The sequence below is a fragment of the Phoenix dactylifera genome, chromosome 14 (genome assembly GCF_009389715.1).
Source record: "Phoenix dactylifera cultivar Barhee BC4 chromosome 14, palm_55x_up_171113_PBpolish2nd_filt_p, whole genome shotgun sequence".
Lineage (NCBI taxonomy): Eukaryota > Viridiplantae > Streptophyta > Magnoliopsida > Arecales > Arecaceae > Phoenix > Phoenix dactylifera.
In genome coordinates, this window is record NC_052405.1 from 7,681,537 (window position 1) to 7,700,258 (window position 18,722).

Sequence of the window (18,722 nt, forward strand, 5' to 3'; positions counted from 1 at the left end):
AAGGTTCTTCTTTAGCAACTTTTCAGAGATAGTTGAATGTGCCTAGGGCTTCATTGTATTGCAAGGGAAAAGCAAAAAAAAAAAAAAAAAAACACTAAAATACTTCATTGCTCACTCTATGGATCTAACACTACGGGTGAATAATGGTGAAACCAAAGAATATCAAACATAAAAACCTAGATATGTAGTTAACAACTATAGAACTATGGAAGCCTTTGCCATCAAAATGAAACTGCCATGGAGCAGGAGTATCAAAATGATGCAGCAAAGTTGGCAATCAAGCTCTGGATACTTATTTTCGGGGATTTTTTTCCCCCAAGAATGATACACAAGTAGAGCCGGCTAAAGAGTGGGCGGCCCCTGTACAGAGAATAAAACACTCGATTATACAAGTTTCTGAATAAATATGTGGAGCACAAGTAATACATAAATAGCCAGCAATGATCTGAAGCCCGCCACAGTATTTCTTCATGCGACCAAGAAAAATTCTTCTTATTTGGTTCCAAATAACTTGCTCGTGGGACTGATTGAAAGAGCTATCATCATTGCACGGCACCGATTCAACTTATGCCAGGTATAGCAAGGCATCCCATCTCAAGCAATCTGGGTAGTATCTGAAATAATGCCACAAGGAACACAAGCAATAATAGATGCATATGTGCCCATAGGGAAGTTGATTCCAGATTACAATTATGAAGTTCTTACCTCCCCACATCTAGCATTTATTTTCAAGGATACAAAATCATCAGCCCTTGTCTCACCTATGTTGATAATTGCAGTAGGAACACCTGCTTCTTTCGCAGCTCTGCAGTTAAAAAATTGTTGAGGATGATAAGTGCATTTCAGATATAGGTCACTGGACCAAAAGAAATTGCATAGCTGAAGATGCATTTACAGAATGAGTTGGTCCAGTGAGTTTATGTGCACAATTAAGAATCACCAATACCAAGACATGAGTTAGCACATAAACCACAGCTCTGATCCTCTGCAATGCAAGTTTTGCACCACAAAGGGCTATACAACCTTAGATAACCCCTACGTCATCTATCTTGGAGACATGCAGCTGACGCCCAACTTGAGAATAGAGAAGGTCACGTTGCGTGCCAAACACAACGCATCACAAGGATGAACAACAGCCATCCATTTCCAAAATAGGACAACGTGGCAGTTATCCAAAAGTCTGTACAGACCTCTGTGGTGCAAAACAAGCAATTCTAACTCCATAAACCAACCTTTGACACTACTGCTTTTTAGCTGGCATAGTGGGGTCAAGGATGAACTCAAAGGTCAACAATCAATCTCTGACAGTGGCAGGTGCATAAACTGTGGCACATTCATGGTGCAGCTGATTTTACACTGCTAAGTTGTATGCCAAAAGTGGTGAAAAGTGCTCACTTCATCCTGAGCTGCTTTTAGGATATAGCAATCGAAACGAACATGCTTATAATGCATATCCAGACATTAACCTATTGCAGGTTAATTGCAATAATAAGTGAACAAGAATATACATAAATGACAACAGGATAACTATACCTGGCAAGTCTGAATGCAGACATGGTCATCAGCGATGAGCCCAGAACGAGGAAAGCATCACATCCTTTTGCAGCTTCCATTGCTTTATCTGCTCTTTCTTTAGGGACATTATCACCAAAAAATACCACCTTCAGAGATTAAGAAGCGATTATAAGACCCAGAATTATTTTGGTATCTATTGCATATACAATAAGTGTAGGAAACAGATGTGTTGAATAAGTATAAAATATCAACAAGTGACGTCAAATCATTCTAACTTCATTCTTGCATTTTCTTTTTCCTTTCATACAAAAAGACATGTTCTCATTCTCAATTTTGGGACGTTTATCATAATGAACCTGTCCTCCAAAAGTATTGTGATAATGGTATTTGATAGGAAAATGGTATCAGTTGAAAATGATTCCACATTGATTTTACAGTCACTTAATATCACAATTTAAAAATGGTACAAAAAAGGAGGAAAAAAGGAGACACGTATATTCAATATGTACTACAGCATAAAAGAGCTAGGTGACCTGACATTTATGCCCCAGGAAATAAAAACTGCAACTGACGATTCTAGAATGAATGCATCACCATTGTGTGTGAGCTTTTCTCTTTACCCTTCCCTACGTATAGTAACTCTGGCACCCGGTATCGTTGCTCACCCTTATATTATTTCATAGTCATAAGCAAACTTCATAAAAAATGGAGCCAAAAAATTGGACATGGTAGAGAAGTATTAACAGGCATTCATGCTCTAATTAATGGAACAACCAACCAGTTATGCTTTATCATGAATTCAAGCACTCTTAGTATTCAGTCAGATTTCAAGTGAGGGCAGGAATTGCATTAATCTCCATGCTGGTAAAACATAAATAAGATTATATATCCAACTGCATAGAAGTACAACAAAAGTTATATTGGTACAAAAGCATTTATGGACCAACACATGAAATGCATTTCAGCTCACTGTGCTGACGTATTTTAAGAACTCCAAGATAATAGCCATTATATCAGTACTTATCAGATGCTTACATCAGGTTTTAGAATTCCACCACACTGCAGGCAATTGGGAATATTATAATCCTGTTCCCAAAACTTCTCATCTATCTCAATGTCACCATCAGGCCGTTGCTGCATGCCAAAGCTCTTGTCTGAGCCTGGATTGCCACATTCCAAGCTTTCAATTGCTGAAGCCCACTGCAGCAGATCATGATCATCTTTATCAAGTAATACATGACACCAGATATTCACAAGAAAAAAGTGAAGAAGATTATAGTACACAAAACAATAGATGTGAAATGATCAGGAATCTCACTCGAGAACAACAATTCCTCTGCCTAGAAAAACTTACAGATTGGTCATACAATTTCATGAGAAGTTTATACATTTAACCTAGAATTATTAATTTGTTGAAGAGAAAGTAATAATCAGTCATACTTTAATATGTGGAACCGACAAATGTAAAAAAGTAAAATCAAGGACCACTGAACCGGTCCGAACCGCCAATTGACAAGATTTTAGATATCGGTATATATATTGTACTTTAAATATATGTAATTAATTGTAATATTTTATATTTTCTATCTCACTAGTTGATTTTATGATATTTCATGCTGCTTCTTGTAGCATACAACATTTCACTAATCATTTTATATTTTGTATCGCTTTAAAACAACAAGATGCATCATTTAGGTTATACCGGAATCATAGAAACACCAAAAAATATTAAATTATACTTAAAATCATTGAAAAAGTTTAAAAAAATTGATTACCAATAAATAAAACCTAAAAAGCTTTTAAAAAAAATTGGCATGCCCATTCGAACCGGCACGTCTTGCCATACCATGTGTTGGTACAGTACCGAACCGGTACCATACTGAACCGTCCACCAACCGGTACAAGTCCCGGTACCAGTTTGGCGGACATTGAGTAAAATCCATACCTTGCAACACAAAATAACTACTTAAGAAAAATAGCTTTTACTTATATATATATGGAAAAGATATAATGCAACTAAATTATATTTCAAGGCAAGGCGGTATTCATCATCAGGCCAAAGTTCCTACGAGCAATCAAAAATTGCTAAAAACTTTAGATTTTAGCGTGGTTTAAATGCTGGAAATACAAGTATTTCCAAATACAACCAGATTTGGTACCTTTTTTTTTCTTTTTTTTTCCCTCCTTCTGGCAGTGGTTCTTAGTAAGTTCAAGCCTCATTGCAGTTTAATTAAGCTTCTTTAAAACAAATACAGATTTTAACACATCATAGCACAATCTGCCAAGACATGACAAGCTAAATTTGATAACTAAGTCTATAAATTCTTAACATGTGTTTGGTTGGTGGTGGTTGTCTGCTAGTTAAGAGCAGGTTATCAATTTAACCAACCATCACATACCAAAAAGCGTGGGTTAAGTTTATTCAGTTAGCACCCCAAAAGCAACTTAACTTGGCCAAATTTATTTCATGGGAGAGAATGAAATAAACCACCATAGCTCTCTCTTTTCTCTCTTTTATTTTGGTAGGAAAGAGGCATACCTCGCCATATTATTTAGTTAGTAGTACAGGATAGAAAATGTAGACACGGAGGCCATGCACTCAGAATGACATGAGTTGGAGCACCCTTTACAAAGCAAAATCAAAGTGAACACAATGCCGGATAGATAGAGCAATATCCTAACCTCCTAACATAAACACGAAACCAGAAACCTAATAAAAGCATTGCATGCATGGTTTTAGAATGCTGGCGGGAGAACAGGGTGAAATGAGGCATCTGACACCAAGGATGGTTAAAAAGAGGCTCGAGAGGGCTGAGGCCACCCCAGGACACCAATACCTCCAAGCAGGCATACTAAATCCATGATCACTAAAGAGATGGCATCGAAACATCCTACTGGAGGGGCACATCTAATAAGGTAGAGTGAAGCCCCACATTCAACTTCATGGCACTTCACACACTAGAGTAGATGCTGACAACTGTAGGAGACCAGGCCGGACATGGTCAAACACCGCACAAAGAGCTTCCTTTGCATTCAACACCAAGTCACCTGTTGAGGAGTCCGACGGCCGCCCTCCTCGGCCCTAGAGAACATGCCCATCCTTGCTATTATGGCCATGGTTGTCTACCATTGGTGGGAGGTCCGAAGACTGTTGTGCAACATTAGCCACTGCTGACAAGGAAGAAGCAGCACCAACATCAACACCCTAGATGCATATCCAAAGCAAAAGATGTACCCCTTCTCCACATGCATATCATCTCTTCTCTCTATCCAAAGCGAAGATGTACCCCTTCTCTACATGCATATTATCTCTTCTCTCACTCTACTTTCTCACATTTTCCACAACTTATCCCACTAACCTCAAGAATGTCAACCAAATAGCGGATAACTTTAACCAATGGTTAGTTGACATAGGGGTGGTAACCAATCATTAAATCTATCAACCCCAACCCCCTCTCCCTCCCTCCCTGCCCTTTTAGTTATCGGCATCCAAACACAACCAAAATGAATTGGATTGGAATTAGAACAATCTCTCTCTCATAAAAAAAAGTCAATAAAGAATAAAATTTCTGCAATATTCAAATGGAAGCATTAAGACCCAGCATTTCCAAGTTGGAGCACATCATTTTAAATGCCCTTCAAAATATTGGGATGAAGCTTTCCAAGTTCTGGTTGGAAATGAACTGACAAAAAATTAATGCTTTAGAGAATCAAGATCTAAAACTTAGTTGGACCAAAACAATGTGCCTCGAGTGCAACCTTACTGAGAGCATGCAAAGAGCCACGAATGAAATGAGAATTTAAAATCCAAGTTCCCAAACAAGAGTCCTCAGTACTTAATATTAGTTTTATAAAACGATTAAGGACTCAATGTGAACACCTCTAACATAATAATGAAAACATGAAGGGAAGATCGGCCTTAAAATTGGCAGTGATAATCAACTTCCACTATCATTAAAAGAAATTCTAAATAATCTGAGGCCATTCTTAGGGACTATGGTGCAAAGGGAGGAATCCATGGGCATAAAAACTAGCTATGTTCACCAACTGCAAATTGACTTCTAAAGCCACGGTAACTACAAACTACTTTGTTTCAAAGTTTTGCATGAGACTTAAAAACCTTTGTTGCCATCATGACATCTATTAATGGCTCATCTCCCATTAGCACCGTCCGTGATGAAATTCCAGCATTTGATGCCTGCGGTGCTTTTATTATTGCTTCATACGTATGCCATTAGTGGCTTAGTTTGAATACGAACCAATTTTTCAAAAAGCAACCTAGTCAACCAATTTATATCACCATCAGCATATATTATGAGCTCCATTAACCTGAAAGTACTATATTGTCAACAACTTAAGATCAGCAGGTTACACATCCTCCATCAGATGTTGGACCGCAGAGATAATTCCAATCACTTTTTTTTTCACTGTTGCTTTTGGATTAGTCATCATGCTCTGCTTAGCTCCCTTATACCATATAGCTTGCAACCTCATCACCAGCAGCACAGGTGCAAATTCTGTCTCCTTATCACTTTTGTACCCCTATTGGTCATAACCACAAATTAGTGGTCGACCTTTTCAAACATTTTCTGGGCAATTTTTTGGACCTGGCACCTTGGCTCCCATTTTCCAGATGTTCTCTTACCTTTATTTGGTATTACCTATATTTTGATTTCGTGTCTTATCAGCAGATCTACTGAATCTGGTTCATCTTTTCATTGCAAACTTTTGATGCATGGTCCCCAATGAGTTTGGAGGAAGGAGGAAGGGGGTCTTAGAGAACATATACCGACTTATCATATACATGACTATTAATATTGACATGTTCAGTTTGCTGTGCACTTATTAATATTTCACTTTTTGATGTCTACAAATGGATTGGTATTGTAGACCAAGATATACATTGGAAAGACATTTGGGAATGCTATAAAGTAACTCCAGAAGAATGATGTAAAGCAAAATATCACACCTTTGGATTGAGGATCTTCACTTGGTCTTGAAATAAATCTCGGCTAATGGAATAGCCACATTGCAAACATACTACAGTATACACAGTTCCATGCAGCTCAAGTGGGTTGCTTCCAGCACGATGATGCAACCTAAAATATGACTGCACATATATAAGTACTAAGATACCCAAGCTATCATGACATACATGTAAAAAGAGGAAAGGAACCTCTTGCCTGTCAACGTTTTGTGTAACCATATAATTGACTCTACCAACTTTTTCCAAAGATGCTAGAGCACGATGGGCTGCACTTGGCAGTGCTGCAGTAAATCTTCTCCATCCAGCATAGCTCCTAGCCCAGTATCGCCTGCGGGTACGGCTTGAGCGGACAAACTCCTGTTTTCCATAGGTTTTGTTACAACAAGAGTACAAAAATATAAACTACCACAACAAATGATTAGACAGAACAGAAAAGTACAGGGCATAAATTCATGAAAATCTGTTCAAAACATGCCTAATGGAAGATACTGATCAGTTAAAACCAAATTAAAATGCACATTATTCCAGCTTGGCTTATCAAACACAAGAATCGCAAGCCTTTTGTTGGTTGGTTTGCTCATTCTAAGCATAGATAAAGGTGAAATTCTCAGTTCATCTCCACTCAGTTTGAAATTCTAATGAACTATATTCATAACCTCATTAAGACAGTTCTTCTAAACAGGTGATGGGCAATTACATCTGCCTCCAGGCATTCAACGCTTCATTGTGGCTCCACAAGGGTCGTTTGCCAAGTTTCTGCAGTTACATTGTGTTATTATCAGCTTAAATAATTTCATTTTGTCTTTGTTTAGATAACACTAAAATAATTATCAAGGTATATGATATACATGTTTTTAGGAAAAAAATATCAGAACAACTTCTAACACCTAGCTTTTCAATTACAAAAACCATGAAGAAAATATGAAGAACTTGCTCATCTTCTCTATAAAACATGAAAAGCTTCCTAGGATGATGTTTGCTGCTACATTTTGGACAAACATTAGTATATACTAAATTTTCATGAAAAAGAGATTATGGAAATATATACTATGCAATTGTGCTTAAAAGGGAATTTTTATTAACCAATATAGATCAGTGGTTGACTGGTTGTAATCTAGACAATATCAAACAGGATCTCAGAATTTGTCAGTAACCTGATGCGTAATAGGTTTGAAGCCAGAACTGTAAGCTCCATTTGGACTGCCATGAGATAAAGTTTGAGTTAGTGTACTACAAAGAAATAAGAGGTCAAGTGAGCATTGAGAAAGCTAGGCAGTTATATGTAAAGAGGTTTGCATACCTTCTATAATCAGGAATCCCAGACTCTGTGCTCATTCCTGCTCCAGTCAACACCATAAGCTTGCGACTGTGACAATTAATTGATAATAAGAGATAAATCACTTAGCATGCTACCAACGAATCATTGAAGGTGCAGTCTATTTCTGAATGTTTTCGTCTGCTTCCTCATCATTCCAGATATAGTTACAGAAGGTTCGCATCTTGAAATGTACCTCTGATCAAAAAATTGATACAGAATGTTCACATCTTTAGTGTTTGGAGGATCTGACTCAGGAACTATCTTCTTTTCCCTTAAAAATTGAAGGTAAGACTTATTCTGATCTTTTGCTGTGGCCTCAGAAGTAGAGTGACTGCATTTTGCAAGTAACTGCCTTATGGAGCACCTAAAAGGAAGGCCCTTCCTTGTTCTGCCGCAAACCAGATCGTACTTCAAACTAGATTGCATAGAAGTCATGGGAAAATGACACCCTGACAATTAATAAACCTGTGAGTTTTGCTTGAAATTCTTATGCAGAATAATCATGTTTGAAGAGTAGTCATCGCTTTGAAAGTTTAACATGTTAAAGCTAATCAGCAAAATTGCATACAGAAACCTGCCTCTAAATACTGTTCCAAGAGCTTCTGTAACACTTACAATGATCTGCATTTCAAAAGGGACTACATGAATCAGTTAGATAAGGCTAGATACAATAGAAACATATTCTTATGATACTCAGATGTACTATATAAACACATCAATAAAAATGTCAAGATATGTAGAAGTGCTCGGCATATATTATAAAATTCAGCCCTATAAACAACATGAACATGAACATGACATGAAAGGGATGCACAAAACACAGGTTGATTCAGTTTCATGGCTGCAGGAGCAATGTTGAGTTTATTGTGATACAAACAATATTCAAATTCCAACATGAACTATATATTTCTCCCCTACTCATGCCATGGCTTTCAATTGTGCTATGTTTATATAAACCCACCGCATTGTCTTTAATCATCATATCAAAACGTAAGAATAAAAGAGAAAATGTTGGGTTGGGTGATACCAAAAACACCACTTAGCCCATTTTCTTGGCCCACATTGCTTTGGGTGGTTTGGGTTTAAGTGGGGTCATATTGGAAATTCTTTACAGAAACAAAACTTCATAAGAGAGGTCTAATAAAATAACCCTAATTCAACCCAAGGTTCCAAGAAAGAAGAAAGGGCTCTTTTCTTGGCAACAAGAAAAGTGGTTTTAGGAGGTACTCTCTTGTTCTCTCAGGCTCAAGTTCTTATTATCCAAGGCTATTGGAGGTGTACCCAAGGTGTTTCAGTGGTGGATTCTCAGCATTGGAGGTGTTATCCCTAAGAGGGTGGAGCTTGTAGAGAGGTGTCCATTGTGGTGGTGTTGTACCAAAGCTAGTATGGGAGGTAATCTCTCCAATCCATTGTAATCCTTCACATTGATAGTAGATTTTGGTCTCCTCCATGCCCATGGACATAGCCTTGAAGTGGGTGAACCACTTAAACTGTTGGTGTGCTCTTCTTGTGCTTATGTGTTCTCTTTTCTACACTTTCTACCACATATTTGTGCATATCTTGGCCATTCGGCGTGGTTGTAGCTAGGATTGTGTCATCTTGTTCCTCCGGTGATCCAGTTCATAATGGTGTGCTGGAATCTTTTCCACAACAATATTGAACCACTATGAACTAGATCCCTGGAGGAACATGATGACCCAATCCTAGATATAGAAAATACTAGCAAACCATGGTCTAATATAGAAAAAAATCTCAGCGTGCATGTCAATAAATAAACCACAAAAAAAAAATAAAAAGTGCACCAGTAAAGAAAATTCATGATCAATAGAACAGCATACGATACACTGACTCATCAACAAAAGTGACTATGGAAAGATCAAATATATCAAATTCATCAGCCTCATCATGGTGCTTTATCTTTTGACTTGTTCTTTTCTCCTTTCCTATTTATCTCCACTTTATATAGAAATAAATTCAGAGTTTCTCGAAACTGCAGGACATAATGGTAAAAACCATGTCTAAGAGAGTTCAGAAATCTAACTCTACCTAAATTCAAGGGCAAGCAAATCCAGAAAAGAAGCCAGTTTGGCAGGCTTCATTCTTTCAGGGCCAATTTTTCTCTTATATTCCAGTGCTCTGATTAGCTAGGGAGGAAAAAAGAAAATCAAAGCATTGAAGCGAGCCAGAAACAAATGTTTAATGGTACAAATCTGAGCAAGACTATTTGGTCATCTACAAGGCTCCATTCACAGCCAACACCAAGTGAGAAGTGATGCTTCGATTTGCTAAAGATACTTTCTGGAAACAAAAAAAGAAAAAAGAAATCTGCCTTCCCACTCCAAAAGAGAAGCAAATGCTTTGGTTTGAAATGGGTTTTATGGGCCGTGCATTGGCTGATTAACAAATAAGTCACGAATGTCCTGAGAACATTTGGATGATCATCCTTGACTCGCTAAGAAGAAAAGCTACAGGAACCAAATCAGTCCATCAAGAAAACGAGCTCATCAAATCCTAATTTATAAGCAGGCTAAATTGGAACATAGAAAAATGAATAGGGCACACAAATTCATCGTAAGAAACGATAAATCAAATACTTTGGTTTTGGCCTGTGCTTACATTTATAGCTCACCCTTTCTTCCAGGACTGCCTTACAACAGATCTCATAACAATTCGGTATCAAGAACTTGTTCTGAAACCTTGAAGGATCAAATGATACTCAGATTATCAAGAAGAGAAGCACAACAACCAAATCAATCCAAAAAAGGGAGAAAAAAAACACCGTTGTAAAGATCCAGCTCTATCAAGCCCTGAAATTAAGAGCCCAGACAATATTAGGGATAAGGATCGGAGAAAGAAAGCGGCTTACGATCGGGGAAGGGCGGGGCGCGGTCATCACCATTGCCAAGTGGGAGAGGGACAGTGGAAATCGGAGCGGTGGGCGGAAGGCGAAGGCGGTGGACTTGATGTCGGGACGCGAGCGGCCACCAGCAACAAACCTCGCGTTCGACGTAGCCGTTGTTCCCACCATTTGTTGATCACGAGCCGGTTGAACGTTACATGACTGAAATCCACTAAGATCCGGCCCGATCCGTTCTTGTCAAGTGATGGGCATCGGGCCGTGCCGGCCCGGCCCAGGCCCACCGGGCCACGGACTAAACGGGCCATGCCCGGCCCAGCCCGCTTCGTTAGCGGGCCGTGCCCGGCACGGCCCGCTCAGCAAAAAACGCAAGTCCGGCCCGGCCCCAGGCCCGTGGATTGGCGGGCCGGGCCGGGCACGGCACGAGACGGGCCGTGCCAGGCACGGCCCGTCTCGGGCGCAAACGGGCCGTGCCTGGCACGGCCCGTCTGGAGGGGGGAGAAAATAGCCGTTTCCAACGGCTATTTTTGGTTTTTTCCCAAAATACCCCTCCCAACAGTCCAAAAACGACTATTTTGAGGGGTATTTTGGGAAAAAAAATTTTGGTTCGTGGGCCGTGCCGGGCCCAGGCCCTTATGGGCCGTGCCGGGCTCGGCCCGCGGGCCAGAAAATGGTAACCCAGCCCGGCCCCCTTTCATGGGTGCCAGGCACGGCCGGTTACTGTAGCAAATATTAGGCCCGTTATATATTTCGGATCGGATTTAAATTTAACAGATTTGATCCGATCCAAGCCGACCCGTCTCGTACGCTATATGCGTCTTCTTTTACTAATATTGCTCGAATTATCTTGAGGTATATCCTTCCGGTTCTCCATTTTTATCTGGAGAAAATAAGTTTGTATGATCATATCTTTTCATTCTAGGGATTGAGAAAATGGTTTAGGGTATTTCTGTAAAAGAAAAAAACGAAATACTGGGAAGGATGACATGAAGGGACGTTCACTCAGAATTTTTCATGCAGCAAACTGTGAAATATGATGAGTGTGAGATTTTCAAAGCCGTATATCATTGTTCTACTAACCTTCATTAGGACAAATGTATGCTACACCGAGCATATTGTACGAATTGGGCTATCGTGGTGAACAACTTCACTTTCCATTATGCATTATATGTGCCGAGTCTTCAGGAGATGTGATCTTCCAAGATGCTCCCTTACGTTTATATTTTCTAATATAGATGGAGCCGTAGCAGATCGTTTGATTATAAGAAGAATCTTATCAGCGACAAAGACTCGTAATCAAGAGTCCGCTCTGATACCATATTTGTCACGTTCTAGATCTGGAACATGATATAGTCGAGCAACCGAGGGTTACAGCCTACGATAATACAAAGCCCACGATAACCGAGGGTTTAAATTTAGGGCGTGATGCATTGAATACGGTTGGGTTCATCGTAGCTGCCTTTGCTTTGATGGCCCTCCCATTTTTCAGAACTTCAACAAGGACTGTGTTCTGTTTATAATCGGGTTAGTCTTGGCTAACTCAAACCAAAACCAATATTATAATTGCTCACTAAACCCGTTTATGCGAAGCGGGTATGGGTGAGTTGCAGCAATTGCCACCTCCACTGGCCTTAAATGTAGATCTCGGACTTTCCAACATGCCCAAATCTAGGCCTAGTATTCTTTAAGCTTAGATTCCGAGGGCCGGTACTCGCAATTTTTTAGAGGAGGTTACAGTTTTATCCTCTCAACTTTGCCGAGTTTCATGCGAAATTCTTTTAAGCTCAAAATTTTTTAATTGGATCCCTTAAGTTAATTAATCAAGTGATCCAATGTGATCCTTCCCTCATCTGCCATTCAATGCTATTATACCACTATCTCAAATAAGGGAAATATGTTTAGCATTGACATAACTCCAGAAAGGATCAAAACAAAAGGGAAAAAAAAACAGTAAAAGAAACAAGAACTCTTACAGAGCCAAAGAAATCAGGAAAAGAAACAAGAAATATTACATCAGGAAAGAAAAATAAGATCATCTCCAAGATGAGTAGGTGGATGTCGTCGATGTGTCCTCACATCAGACTAACCCGAATCTCAACCCTGCTCACCCCATTTGGATGGTCCGGTGCATACGAGTAGAATAACGTACAGGCTTTCCAGATAACATTTTACATACGAAAAAAACTTGAAACTCACACCAATATCAACTTATTTTTTCACCACCTCTCACATTGCAGCCACTGCTTCAAACCTTGGCTCCTTCGGCTCGAACTTGTGCTTGACGTACACATCCATGTAATCCCCAAAGACAAACTTGGGGTATGAAGCAGAAGCCTCCTCTTCCATGGGGACTGTTAATGGAGCGATGATAGCTTTGAAGGAGGGATTGTAGAAGGACGCAATGGAGCGGCGGTTGCCGTCAGGAGTGGCGAGCACGCGGTGCCACGCGCTCTTGTACCGCCCATTGCTCACCACCTCGATCTGGTCGCCGGTGTTGATCACGATGGCGTTTTCTACGGGCTGGACGTCGATCCACCGGCCGTGTTTGAGGATCTGGAGGCCGCCAACTTGGTCGTCCTGGAAGAGGAGGACGACACCACCGGCGTCGGTGTGGGCACGGAGACCATTCACGAGGTCGGGGCGTGGGCATGGTGGGTAGTGGCTCACCTTGGTGCCGAAGAATGGCTCGTGTTCACCGCTGCTGGAGAATGCTTTCTTGATGTAGCCTTTCTCCAAGCCCAGGTTCTCATCCATGGCTTCCATTACTTTCTCCGCCAGCTTCTTCACCTCTTTCCGGTACTCCTTCATGGTCTCTCTGCAAGTTAGGGAGGGATCATCAAGAACTTGTTTGATGAAGAACTAATAAAGGGATAAGTCTATACGTACGTTTAGTGATACTTAAATGTAATAATACCACATATCATACTTATTATCTATTAAGTATGATCACCATTAATTGCCTGCTTAATATGCCACATTTTTTTAATAATAAGTATTTCCGACATTTTTCAAATGTCCCACAGTATTGAGGATATTAAAAATAATCAAAACTCATAGATATAAAAAGGATAGGCACATTCATCCTTTACTGCATTTCATGATAAAAGATGATGTTTTGGTCATATGTAATTCAAAGATGTGCAGGTCACTTCACTATCTTCGTTCTACACTTATGTTTGCTGATTAATATCCTTGTAGGTTGTTCGAAAAAAATAATATAAAGAAAGTTTTTAGGAGAGAATATATATCATGGACCATGAAATGAAGAAGAATGGAAAAAGTAATTTTCAATCCTAACGTAATCAAAACTTGAAAGTAATGTGGAAAGTTTCAGATATCCACATATATAAAACTAGTTTTCCTATGGATCAAATAAGAGTTAGAAAGTAAAGAATGCGTATCATTAGCTTATGAAAAAAAAATGTTAGACCAATCCTAATATAATCAAATATCGTCATCAGTAAAATTTTGCTATACAGATGTTACTCCTAATATGAAACATCTCAAAGACGATCCATGCAAACTCCCTAATAAGTCATAAAATGACATTAGTTAACTAAAGCAATTCTGGGGCCTAACTGGAACTCTGGTGGGTTAGATGGCCATTCGTTATCGTCCTGGAGAAAGAACACATCCTCCCAATCCACCTCGTCCAACCTCTTAACAGTGCTCCCCTCCATTTCTTGGTCCACCAACTTGTTCAGCAGTTGGACAGGTATGGATTCTTTGAAACCCTCCTCTCTCAACTTGTAGCATTCAGAGCACACCTTCTTCACACGTTCAAGAAGCTCCACCGGAATCCCATGGTTCACCAGCTGCAAATATACAAAGCCCAATGAGAACGAATGGCGGACAACTTAGTTCACTAGCTAAAACCTGGGGAAAAAAATAAACCAACCTGAAAGAATCCCCACTCTTCGCATCCATTAGCGATCTTTGCTAGAGTTTGAGCCCTCTCCTTGCCATCCAACTTCGAGAAATCGATGACCGGAATCGCCATGTCTAATAGTGAGAGATGAACAGTTCGATGGCAAGCTATGGAAGCCTCTCTCTCTCGCTCCTCTGCAATGAATGACTAGAAATGGAGGCAATGGTGGACTCTTATAATCCTCCAATTTGGATGTCAACTATTATTTTAATCTGAGGGAAGTCATATCTATATTAAACAAACGCAAGCATCATTTGGACGGTGTACAGGTCCTCATTTTGTGAAAAAATCAATGATGAGATGATAAAAAATGGAAGGTCAATGCACCCATGAGGTGATGCCCACAGCTCAAGTTTGTTTACAGGTTGATGTATTTTAATCGGTATTTCTAGATTACAAAACAGATTAGCATGGACTCCTCTGACTTGGTAAGAGGATAATTATTCAGATTAATCAGGTGATCAAGGCTAGAAATTAAAGGCAAAAGGGTGTACGTCCACTAAGGGCACAAACAGAAGGAGTAGGGCCACAGCCCGACATGATCCATTATCTACCTAAATGATTATTTATAGATCTTGAGTTGCAATGGATGTTCCAAATTTTCTGGGCCTCACCCAACTCATCTTTGTTTTGATTTTCTAGATGTGCAGCCAGCTCAATTTCTAGCAACACTGGTCTAGCATTAGAAAAAAAAAGGTGACAATGATCAAGAAGCAATCATAGAGTTACCTACATTTTATGGAGTGTATCTTTATCTGTCAAGGAGGATTTAATAGGCATAAATGAAGATTCCATGATATATATGTGTTGGTACTTGGTAGATACAGCATGCACACGAATCTTAAAGCTCTAATCAAAAAGTATGAATCTTAAAGTGCGACATGAATGACTAAATCTTGATGAGGAGGTAACATGCCATTGATGCTTGACATTCTCAAAGAAAGGGCACCCTGTGATTTTAAATAATTAGTGGAACAAAGATGCATATAAATATTTTTTATGCTATTATGTTTATTAATAATACCACTAAGGGCACAAAGAGCCGGAAAAATTCATTTTTACTGTAGTGAACATAGAAAATAAAAAGAAATAGAATCATGAAGAGCTAAGACTGGAAACATTGGATTCACACAGTACGGATAAGGGTAATCAATCATTAGATAGCCCAGATCTAGCTTCTATATGGATAAGGGTAAACACATCCATTAATACGAATCTTAAAGTTCTAATCAAAAAGTAAGACTCTTAAAGTGCAACATGAATGACTAAATCTTGATGAGGAGGTAATTAACATGCCATTGATATAAATTTTTTTTTTTAATGCTAATATGTTTATTAATACCAACTTGTATAACATATATAGGGAATAGAATTAAAGTAATAGAATCCTGAAGAGCTAAGACTGGAAACATTAATTGGATTCACACAGTACGGATAAGGATAGTTTTGGCTATGACACTTGCAGAGTAATCAATCATTAGATAGCCCAGATCTAGCTTCCACATTTGGACTTTGTTGGCCGTCTTTCTGCCGACGTCTCACCTTACGGGCTGACACGGTTCCATGATCTTTTCTAGCTTCAACCCCCTTCCGACTTCTTCCACATGGGAATGTAACATGCTATTTGGTATGACTCCGCGACCAAAAATAATAACATCCCTTGATCTCAGCAGCAGTCCTCGGCTAATTAAGTAGGCCAATCCATAGAGTAAGGAGACGACTTTAATAGTTAATGGATTAAAGAATAAAACATCAAAGCAAGGTCTTTCTCCAGACCCATAACTTCTTCTTATTTTATTTATCTCTAGTACTCCTTTTCTATGTTTGATTCTCTCTCTCCTCTATCAATTTTTCAGTACCTTGTACCAGTCCAAGCTTCTCCATCCCCAGCTTATATATACCATGCTATACGTATATTATATAAGTGACGTGGAGCGTCTTTGTCTAATACCCATCCACCTACCACCTTCCTTTTATTGCCATGCCACCGCCACCTGGCTCGTGCGTCTTGTAACTGATATGGAGCCCACAGGTAGACTTTCATGTGTCAACTCTATGTATATGCGTGTACATACGTAGGTGTTGATCAAATTTCAAACATCTCCGTAATATATGCACACGATGTCTGTATGTTATGAGAAAATATGTAGAAGTTAAAGTCATTGTTCGTCCTAAATTTAAATTATGGAATAATAGTTGATACATACATCAGTTAAGAGGTTCCCTTGGTGAATCATAATCTTTGCATCAACAATGAGCTGCATCGCACCCATTGACCTCTTTCATCGGCGACATAGATCTTCCTTCCCTCAGCTTAGGAAAAATGACGGTTTGGAATCATCAATTAACAAAAGGATGAATACGAAGCATCTCGCGCATCAATTCCATGGTCCTTAGTTTGTTAATCTATCATGATCAATCTTAAAACAATAGTTGAAGTTTAATTTTAGGCAAGGCTACTAAATAATACTCCTAATACTGCCTCATTTTATACTTTGTTTTGCAAACTTTAAAATGCAGCCACCTAATCATGACCAAACCGTTAAGGGGTCACGACTGGTCCCAACTGCACGTAAAGAGTAGTTCGAACTTCATAATTCGCATATCTAAATCGATGATTGGTCTAATGGTGCCTTCATTCGAAGAAGAAGTCAGAAAAAGAAATAAAACCAATAAAAGAGCACAAAGACCAAGGAGAAGTGGGGCTGAAAGCTTGGAGGCGGTCAGGATCCATTCCCCCGCGTCGTGGATTCCGGGAATTGGCGACCAATTCATTGGCCCCCCGCGGCTCTTCCTCCCACGCGGAGTTACAGTTCTGAGTCCCCGAACGCCCACATGGGTGGGGAGAGGAAGAGGTCAAGTTGGAGAGAGAGACACCTCCCGAGATATTTAGATAATGGTTGGAGAAGGCATGATCTCTCAGGCCCAGCATGTATACTGAGAAGCCAATAAGGCGGACTGGATGGCTGTATATATGGCAAGTTACTCAGAAGGCATCCTGTGGACTAGAGAGGGAGTTATATAGAATATTTTGGAACCTGTTGTTTCTTAATTTTATTAAATGTGTCCGTACTAGTAATGCATGAAATACTCATTAAAAAAAAAAAAAACAAGTTGGAGGCCAATGTTGAGCCCCCCGGCATCAGCTTCCTCGCCAATTCATTGATGGTGGGGGAGGGAGACGCTTCGGCGAGGGATGGGGAGAAAGGATCGAAAGGTACGCTGCTTTTGCTTCTGCTGGGTGAATAAGATTCGTCCGTTAAGATTTGGCAATCTAAGCTTAATTGTTAGAATATGAGGTTAGTTATTAGAATAAGTATTAAAGAATAATAATGGAGGAGTGAGGATGTGACTTGTGACTCTTTGACACCATCCCTTGAGCCGCCACAACCTACTTAAGAAAAGGAATAAGGTGCACCAATTTACAAGCACTGGATTTGTATGCAGAAATCCTGAACAATACCACCTTTTGCAAAGCATAGGTTGCTTCCCTAAATTTGATGAATGCCTCGTCCTTAAAAAAGAGAGCAGTAATTTGTGGCACATGTGCATGATTCTCGTCGACATGCGAAGTATATAAGTGCGCAAACTTGTGATTTGTCTCATCCTTATTTTAAGTGATGAGAGAAATCGTTCCTAATTGTTAGAAAGGAATGCTTTGTATCTAGACTTTAGGATCTAGTTTTTTATGGCTAATTGAATAGCTTTATTTTTTATTTCTTGGGTAAAGCATAGCTTTTTTTTTTATGCATCCTACCTCATTCATCAAAAGTTTATAGAAAGTTATGGTCTTTCAATAACTACCTCATGTATATTAATCAAGTTTATAATTGTTTGATTACTATTCCACTAGTATTGCATAGAGACAGGACTAATGTTGCTGATGCCCATGTTTGCAAGTATCGTGCGATGGACACAAAGAGAAATCTAATGGTATGTGTGAATTACTACGCCTCAACATATTGCCGAACCTAGGACGGTGGCGAATATAGAGGTCCATTAGATCCATTCTAACATTTATACCACATACATCACATGGCAGCGCTGCACTTGCTAGCTTGTGATCGTAAGCTAAACCAAATTTGGTCTTTTTGAATTCATTTTAAATAATAATTAT

The 18,722-nt window shown here is 39.4% G+C and overlaps 2 protein-coding genes across 2 annotated transcripts; both read right to left on the reverse strand.

Moving 5' to 3' along the window:
• Positions 1 to 147: 147 nt before the first annotated feature.
• On the reverse strand, positions 148 to 10,836 carry LOC103701355 (NAD-dependent protein deacylase SRT2). The gene is made up of 13 exons (XM_008783389.4): positions 10,717 to 10,836; positions 10,600 to 10,627; positions 10,450 to 10,516; positions 8,399 to 8,441; positions 8,014 to 8,269; positions 7,803 to 7,868; positions 7,657 to 7,702; positions 6,699 to 6,859; positions 6,485 to 6,614; positions 2,551 to 2,715; positions 1,534 to 1,661; positions 706 to 805; positions 148 to 614 (listed from the first exon to the last, which is right to left on the reverse strand). Exons 5-13 carry the CDS (start codon positions 8,253 to 8,255, stop codon positions 561 to 563), a joined length of 1,092 nt encoding a protein of 363 aa, XP_008781611.2. The 5' UTR covers positions 8,256 to 8,269; positions 8,399 to 8,441; positions 10,450 to 10,516; positions 10,600 to 10,627; positions 10,717 to 10,836; the 3' UTR covers positions 148 to 560.
• A 1,793-nt stretch (positions 10,837 to 12,629) lies between these two features.
• On the reverse strand, positions 12,630 to 14,729 carry LOC103701356 (1-aminocyclopropane-1-carboxylate oxidase). Its single transcript, XM_008783390.3, has 3 exons — positions 14,576 to 14,729; positions 14,257 to 14,492; positions 12,630 to 13,492 (listed from the first exon to the last, which is right to left on the reverse strand). Exons 1-3 carry the CDS (start codon positions 14,675 to 14,677, stop codon positions 12,904 to 12,906), a joined length of 927 nt encoding a protein of 308 aa, XP_008781612.2. The 5' UTR covers positions 14,678 to 14,729; the 3' UTR covers positions 12,630 to 12,903.
• Positions 14,730 to 18,722: the final 3,993 nt, after the last annotated feature.

Excerpts from the sequence above, each read along its gene's own strand:
- LOC103701355 (XM_008783389.4), bottom strand. The coding sequence starts at position 8,255 with ATGACTTCTATGCAATCTAGTTTGAAGTACGATCTGGTTTGCGGCAGA. Across the intron at positions 2,716-6,484 it reads TGAAGATCCTCAATCCAAAG|TGGGCTTCAGCAATTGAAAG; the intron begins GTGTGATATTTT and ends GATCTGCTGCAG. Across the intron at positions 806-1,533 it reads TCTGCATTCAGACTTGCCAG|AGCTGCGAAAGAAGCAGGTG; the intron begins GTATAGTTATCC and ends TTTTAACTGCAG.
- LOC103701356 (XM_008783390.3), bottom strand. The coding sequence starts at position 14,677 with ATGGCGATTCCGGTCATCGATTTCTCGAAGTTGGATGGCAAGGAGAGG. Across the intron at positions 14,493-14,575 it reads AAGAGTGGGGATTCTTTCAG|CTGGTGAACCATGGGATTCC; the intron begins GTTGGTTTATTT and ends GTATATTTGCAG. Across the intron at positions 13,493-14,256 it reads TCTAACCCACCAGAGTTCCA|AGAGACCATGAAGGAGTACC; the intron begins GTTAGGCCCCAG and ends CCTAACTTGCAG.